General features: G+C 36.6%; 1 protein-coding gene and 1 long non-coding RNA gene across 3 annotated transcripts; one reads left to right on the top strand and one right to left on the bottom strand.

Moving 5' to 3' along the window:
- Positions 1 to 767: 767 nt before the first annotated feature.
- On the bottom strand, positions 768 to 5038 carry LOC133737426 (uncharacterized). 2 transcript variants are annotated; one of them, XR_009859849.1, is made up of 6 exons: positions 4809 to 5038; positions 2974 to 3029; positions 1590 to 2886; positions 1412 to 1503; positions 1159 to 1304; positions 768 to 1072 (listed from the first exon to the last, which is right to left on the bottom strand). It is a non-coding gene; the product is annotated as an uncharacterized LOC133737426 (long non-coding RNA). The 2 variants fall into 2 exon arrangements; XR_009859850.1 differs by lacking the exon at positions 4809 to 5038 and adding an exon at positions 4471 to 4701.
- A 588-nt stretch (positions 5039 to 5626) lies between these two features.
- LOC133728005 (wall-associated receptor kinase-like 22) lies at positions 5627 to 7065 on the top strand. The gene is made up of 2 exons (XM_062155432.1): positions 5627 to 5996; positions 6110 to 7065. The coding sequence occupies exons 1-2, from the start codon at positions 5627 to 5629 to the stop codon at positions 7063 to 7065; spliced, it is 1326 nt and encodes a 441-aa protein (XP_062011416.1).
- The last annotated feature ends 877 nt before the right edge of the window (positions 7066 to 7942 follow it).

The raw sequence follows: 7942 nt of genomic DNA, 5'->3' as shown, positions 1-7942 counted from the left end.
ATGCGATAACTTCTTCATACGAATACCGATTTTTGCGTTCCGCATATGCACGAACTCGTATCGACGCGCTCTACGACTTTCATGAAGGAAGTTTTCACAGAATACAAACGTAAAAAAATCAACTCTTGAGACGAAGCATTCCGAGCGAATAATTATTCGAAATACTTTTTTCCGCTCCACCCTCGAACCACGAAATCGTGATATCGAACACTTTAATAGTTCCTGAAACATTTAGGACTTAATAACAAATTTCCGAGGTCTTACAGAAAACCTTTCAATTTTTATCAGGCGTTTATAAATGAGGTCATTTGCACCAATTCTGGAATAAAATCCAACATTTTCAATATCTTTTTTATACATGCTTGATCCTAGCACCTGAACAATTTCTCTGTATCCATGTGGTTATTTTTCTTGTCATTCTTCTCTCTGTCCACTAATCCATCAGAACTTATTTGAAGTGCAATAAAATATTCAAGTCATTTTTCTTCCCTTGCAAGGAAACTTGAGCTGTTAAGCCAACCCTGAGAGCAAATAGAATGCTAGAAGCAAATGGGATGCTACATTGACCTGAGGATCCTTTTCCTTTTCGATTCTTTATATTTTGGCTAAATCGAAAGTCTACTAGGTAAAAAGGCCCACGCAATGCTGCGGGTTCTTTAATCGCAATAATAATTAGTGTGTTATTGCAAAAAAATGGAATGAAAAAACAAAGAATAGCCAAAAAACTTTTATGTACATTGATCAGTAGATGTACAAAATATCGGCTGTTTTGGTTGATTGTTTTTTAGGGACCATTAGCATTACAAAAAACATAGAGAATGGTCCTGACAACCAGTGTATAAGTACAAAGCATGACAATATTGTTTTTAAGGATCGTCAGCATTACAAAAAACCATAGAGATTATCACAAAGTTACACAGCATGACAAAAAGCCAATACTTTATGATGATATGTGGAAGCGGATTTGAGAAATTTCTCGTAGGCCTGAACCACCTTCTTTAACTTTTTCAACATGAGGTTTTGCAACAATGGCTACGTGATCAACATATGGTTTGCTCAACTTCTTTGCCTCCTGTCACCCCAAAAATACTGTTGTAAGCTGTATGTAACAAAGCAGATAAACCAAAAAAAAAAAAAAATGATTCGACAGAAATTTACCTGAAAGTAAGGATCAACAAATTCTTATGCTTTTATAACATGGGGAGCTAATGTACCCTTTGATGTATAAGCTTCAATAGACTTTGTTGAGGTTCAACAAATTCTTTCACCACTGACCACTGTTCCTTGACTGCAGGGATCCATTTCTTCAAGAGATAGGACGGCGAAGGTAAAAGGGAGGGAACTAAAGTTTAGTAGACAAAAACCATACTGTCAACTTAAATTGAATTTGAAATGATGTAACCTAGCTTACAGTTTTAACTGCTTCCACATGGTATTCAGCCCACTCTCCAGCTTCAGCTTTTTTCTCTACGGCATGACAATTAAGAACTTGGAGCTAGTCAGCTAATAAGCGGAGATGGTCTCCAGTCAGCATAAACTATTAAAAAAGTAAAGTCCTCAAATGACTATTCTGCAATTTATTGTAATACCTTCTGAATCATCACCTCTACAGCAGGTTTTCCATGCTCATTCCAGTGTTTCTCTACAAAGGACTGCAAATTGATAATAAATTCAAACTCCTTGACAAAAGTTTATCTTTACAATTGTACTATGGATTTAAGTTTGCCTGACAATAGGCAAAATGAACAGCAAGCCAATCTAATTTAGGGTTTTTGAAATGAAAATCTATATGGCCATTTTTTTTAAAATTTGAAAATTCCTAATAACTTGAGCCTCTCACATTCAAAAAGTTGCATACTCAGTATCAGTTATTTCTACCTTTCTTTAAAAAAATTTGACAACAGATTTCAAACTTTCCTCCATCTTAAAACCATATTGTTTCTTTTAAAGTGACCATTGTAACAAAAATGCAGAGAAATGAATTCATGGGAGACACACATAGGCGGACCATTGTAACAAATTAACAGAACAATAAGTATATGGATGGATAGAAAAAGGCTGAAAGCGCAGAACAATTTGAAATTAACAGAACAATTCATGAACTTGATTTACAACTCAGTGAAATCTGCAACAAAATTAGAAAAAAAAAAAAAAAAAAGGTGCAGAATTGGTTTATTCCCTCATTCTTCTTTCATGAATTTCCTTCTCTTGGTCTGAGTATCTGAAGTAAAAATAGGCAGTTCTAGTATGTACAGAATGGCACAGATTATTATCTCTGGCTTGTTCGATTTGGTGTGTTCATGAACTTCTTTTAATTCAATCTGTAATTCTGTATACAACCCTGGAATGATGTAGACTGTAGAATAAAGAAAGCAAATATGATGGAAAAAGCTTGCAGATAAAATCCCAACATTCTATATGACCATGCACCAAATCCTTGCTCACACAGGGTTTCAAGTGCCCCATTTAACTCAACCTAAATAAAAGGAACAAATGTAGTTTGATTTATACTTTCAATTCACCTGTTGACATATATATATATATGAACACATATTGAACTAACAATTATGGCAGGTACGAATATGCACTATACAATCTGAAACATCAGAAAGCAATTGTACTACAGGACTGTTTAAATTTTAAGATATTAAGAAGATCAAGTGTGCTTATTATGGCATGCGGAACTGAATATGAGCATGCCTTCTGAGGACTTACCATCAAATAACAAATTGATGACAGTAACATGTATAGCTAATTCATAGCATGACTTTTCAAGGGAGCATCATATCCAATGCAAAACTAATTGGGTGATCTGATCTCCCAAAACATGATGAATGAGGGTATAAAGTATAAGTATGTGATGCATATTGTCAACTTCAACTTTACCTGAAAAAAAAAAAAAAAAAAATTTGTTTGATCAAGATACTTGAGATATATATACATATGGAGGAAATAAGGATGTAGATCATTTACCTTTGCAGCTATCAGATATATTAAAGGATCAAGCTTTTACTCTATCACACAATTACCTGCAAACAAAAATGGAAGGAAATAGTGAACTTACGTGTGAGCCAGGTATGTAAATGGAGGATGATATATTCCTCTGGTTTCTTTTTTTTATGCGAGTGGTAGTTAAAGTTGCATTCCAACGGGTGGTATTTGTGAAGCAACAATGTTGTGAATAATTCTTCGATTTGTTTAAAGTTCAATGTCTACCCTCAGGGTTCAGAAAAAGAAAAATTGAAAAACAGAAAAATCTGCAATTCCAGCCTAATAGTCAAAATAGTGCAGAGCAATTATAACTCTAGCATATGGATCAACTGATAATTTAATTGGAAAACCTATATATAAGGACCACTTTTATTCACTTGAACAGTTGAACTTACAAATACAAAAACATATATGACTTCCACCAAATCGTTTGTTGAAAAGCAAACAACAAAAACAAAAGAAATCATAAACTGCACCACGGAGGCACACATGACATGACATGCATATTAACCACAAAAAACAGGTTCTTGCCTAAGACTTGATCCATGCCATGCAACACAAAGTTAAACTAAGATCGATGCATCTAACTATAAGTCTTGCCAGTCCCATACCCAGGGGCATAAATCACACTACATTGTATCTGTTCAAAGAAAAGCCCCAAACAACCTATAACACCCCAAAGCCAGAAAGTAAAATTTGCAGAATCAAAATATCGGTAAAAGCATTAGGCATACGATAATATCAAAAGAAAATAAGTTTAAATGAATTCAGTGCTAATCCCAAGTCTATGTGACAAAAATGTCATTTACAAAGGAGCCGTGATTATTTCCATTCATTCATAATGAAATGTGTGAGCTAGGCATTTCATCAAACACCAATTTTTAAGCTCCTGGATGAACCTCTAGCTTGTCTAACCCTTTCAGTGGGGGCAATCATTAAGTTCAGATTCTAACATAACGCTGTGAATCATTAATCTACAGAGAACACCGCTACAGTGAAGAAGTTGAAGCATCTTCTAAAAGGAGGCCAGCCCTGACTTCCGCTTTCCGGGAGAAAAAGCCCCTACTTTAGGCTGGGGGTGGAGTTACCAAACACCAAACCTTCTATTGCTTATAAGCAGGGGGGCTTTTTCAAACGCACCCTTAAAATGGCTATCCAGGTAATAGATGAAATATTAAGGATTGTCTTCCTAGAGAGGTTGTAGATAACATTTTAAGTATTCCCATCTCTCTTTCTGGTAATATTGCTGATATGGGCTGCTACCTTGAATGGAACTTTCTCTGTTGCATTTACATTTAAATCCAAATCCTTCTTTATTCATTTCATTCCAACCTTTTTCTCCAAAGATCTATTAGTCCAGGACTACGGTAACAGCAAGATCAGAGTTTAATGGAGATGGAAGAGTTAACTTTGCATCATATCCCAGTGTCTGACTACATTGAAATGATCACAACTTTGATTTATCATGTACAGCCTTACCTTTTGTTTCATTTCCATTACGCACACATATCTAATCGTTGATTAATTTGCTGGACTATAGCTAGCTGAAACCTTCTAAAACACACATTATATAATTACTACAACAAGAAAAATGCCATATTATGTCACTTGAAACAGCATGTGAAACCAAGCCACTATTTAAAAGCTTAAATCCATCATCAAAGAGGACAGGGCTATTTGTTCGACAAATAAACTCCGATTAATGCACTGATCCAGCCCTAGTTCAAAACAATTAATTCAAAACTTCTGAGCTAAATTCCCAAATCAAGACTTGCACGTGAGGTTGGAAACGATCCAATAAATAAGCATAACCATACCTGTTGATATAATGAAGCTGCTGAAAAGCCCATTTCTTCTTCTTCTTTCTTCTTCTTCTTCATCATGAAGGAATGAGACTATGTGAGGAAGTATAAACAGAGTGAGCAAGAGGAAGCTAGAGAATAAGCAGAGGTGTGACGATCCAGAGACTTCGATCAGCTATTTATAAGCGGAATGGTAATGCAAGCTGCAAGCCTGCAACTGTGATCTACCAACGCTCTCTCTCTCTGAGCTCTGGCAGCCATGGGATTGAGCCCAAATCCAGTAAATCTGTGATTTTGGGATGTAAATACCAAACTTAGAAGCGAATCTAGTACAACAGATTTAAGTGCTCCACTATAATGTCCCACATTGTCAATCTTACTCTGAAACATGAAAACTGGGATAAAGTGCTGAAGCCGACAGATCAACAAAACTATACAAATTATAGCAATGTGGGTTCAAACAAATAATTCGTTTTGGGTAGTGGGAATGTTGGTTCACTGCATTTGCTTTTGTTTCGGAGAACTTTGTTCGTGATTTGATATCTGTAGAGGAAACTGAAGCCATAATACAATAATGATTCTCAAATTCAGAAAAGCCTCGTCTCTCCAGAAACCGGAAAATCCAAAATTCTAGCAAATGATGTGGCATAATTATATGCATTGGATTACTTAGAGGATGGTGATTTAATGAACTTTACAATAACTGCACTTCAGAGGAGCTCAATCCGACAGGCAGATGGTTACAACCTCCAACACTAATGCAAATAACTTTATAGTCATAGGTTATGAACCATTAACTTTGAACATCAATAGCTCTCTGGCTGATCAGGAGGATGGGGCTTGTTCTGGTATTGGCTGTGGCCATTCCTCCATTCCAAGAGGCATACGAGTTCTTTTTTCCAAAGGAGGCAGAGAGTATAGTAAACATAACTTCATTATCCATGTATTTTTGGTTTACCATGAGACTTTGTGTTACTGGTACACCATCCAAGTCCAGCCTCATCTTTCCTTTGTCCATGGTAGCAAACATCAGTAGTGCGCGACAGCCATACTATGAAAAACTAGCTGTCTTTCACAACTGTGATAAACGATCTGTACATTCACTCATCGAAGTTGGCACACATGATAAATTGGCATACCACATGAAAAGTGGTAGAGGTTACCTTCCAAACAGCGAAGTCTTTCGGGCAAATTTTACTCTAGGTAAGTAGGTAGTTTGGCCTGAACCATAACACATCGATGATTGTCATGGTTTTTTTATGATTTAGAATTTTTAGCAGAGGTGCATAGATAACTAACTTACTGAAAACTTGCAGGTCTTGGCTTTTGTTGCTTATTTCTTTTGTTTGGCATCACTGGGATTTATTCCAGTGTGAAGACACAGAAGTTGGTTAAGCACAAATCCAAGTTCTTCCAGAAAAATGGAGGGTTATTATTAGAGCAGCATATTAATGCTTCAACCAGAGGATGTACAACAATTTTTACATCTAAGGAGCTAGAAATGACCATCAACTGTCATAAGAAGAGTCACATATTTGGTCCAGAAGATTATGGAGTTGAGCATTTCATAAATGAGATTATCAGTCTTACCCAAATCAACCATCAAAATGTCGTCAAGTTGTTGGGCTGCTGTCTGGAGACTGAAGCTCCCATACTGATCTATGAACTGGCCTCTAATATTAATGGGACCCTTTTTGACTACATTTATCATACCAATGGGAAGAGTTCATTGCCTTGGGATACCCTTCTAAAGATAGCCTCAGAATCAGCAGCTGCCCTTGCTTATCTGCATTCTGCATCAATCATCCATGGAAATGTCAAGTCTTCCAACATATTGTTAACTCATTGTTTTGTGGCCAAAGTCATCGGTTTTGGACCTTCGAGGTTAGTCCCTAGTAATGAATCACAGATAAGCACATTGGTTCGGAGGACACTAGGCTATCTAGACCCGGAGTATTTTCATAAGGGCCAATTGACAGATAAGAGCGATGTTTACAGCTTTGGAATGGTTTTGTTAGAGATTGTAACAGGAGAGAAGCCAATATCATTTGGTAGACCAGAAAGTCAAAGAATCATGTCTTCCCATTTTGTATCGTCCATGGAGTTACAAAGTGGTCTGTTTGATCAGATTGTTGGGTCACAAGTCATAAAACAGGGACACAGAGAACAAGTCAGAGCAGTAGCTGAGCTTGCAAAGAGATGCCTCAGTTTGAGTAGTGCAGAAAGACCTGCTATGGAAGAAGTGGCCAGGAAGTTGAAAATGTTGAGTTGAACCACCCCTACCCAGATATCTCATATGCTCAGACAATTACTTTATTATATCTTCCTTTATATGTTCATAATTAATTTAATGGCAGTTTTCTTCAATTTCAATCCAATGTATGTATCTTCTATAGTTTGATTTGCAGTCCAACCTGAATATTTGATAAATGATGATCATAATATATAGAGTTAGACACTCTAAATTGAATTATAAATATATATGATCCATATATAACAACTAGAGAAGACCAACGCCCAAAGTCTGTCAATTAATTAAGAGTTAAATACTATTTACTCCCTATACTTATAGGGTTTCATCGTTTCAGTCCCTGACGTTCGAATTTCACCTAAAAACTCCTCGAACTCTCAATTTCCTCCTAATTAGTCCCTGCCGTCAAGCTCCGTCCAAATTATCCGTTAAATTGTTGACGTGGCATCCATTTCACACTAAAATGTCTATTTTACCCTCATGGTTTTTTTTTTGTTTTTTTTTCTCTGTTTTTTTTTTCTTTTTCTTTTGACCCCTTCTTCTTCCAACTCTCTCTCCCCCTCTCCGTCTTCTTCTTCCTCCAAAAACAAACCCAACTCTCTCTCCATCTTCTTCTTTCAACTGGAGGAGAATCTGGACTTGCTCGCCATCACCTCATGGAGCTCGAAGTTGTTGGATGCTTCACCATCTTCATCACCGACGATTATGAAATCGGCGAAAATCCAAAGCAAACCATCCTCAGATTCTTACCTTCTCCTAAACCAAATCAAATCCCTATCAATACCAACCTCAACCTAAACCAAATTGATCAAATCCAACAAAGTCCAAATCTTTACAACTCCTCAGATTCTTACCATCACAAATCGGTCCAGCCCGATCCCGATTCCGATATGTCTTT

The sequence above is a fragment of the Rosa rugosa genome, chromosome 1 (assembly GCF_958449725.1).
Source record: "Rosa rugosa chromosome 1, drRosRugo1.1, whole genome shotgun sequence".
Lineage (NCBI taxonomy): Eukaryota > Viridiplantae > Streptophyta > Magnoliopsida > Rosales > Rosaceae > Rosa > Rosa rugosa.
The sequence above is the reverse complement of the archived record's forward strand: the minus strand, read 5'-3'. Positions and strand labels throughout refer to the sequence as shown.

Bases quoted from the DNA above. Each gene is read 5' to 3' on its own strand.
- LOC133728005 (XM_062155432.1), top strand. From the start codon at position 5,627: ATGGGGCTTGTTCTGGTATTGGCTGTGGCCATTCCTCCATTCCAAGAG. The intron at 5,997-6,109 runs GTAAGTAGGTAG...GAAAACTTGCAG, and splicing joins TCGGGCAAATTTTACTCTAG to GTCTTGGCTTTTGTTGCTTA.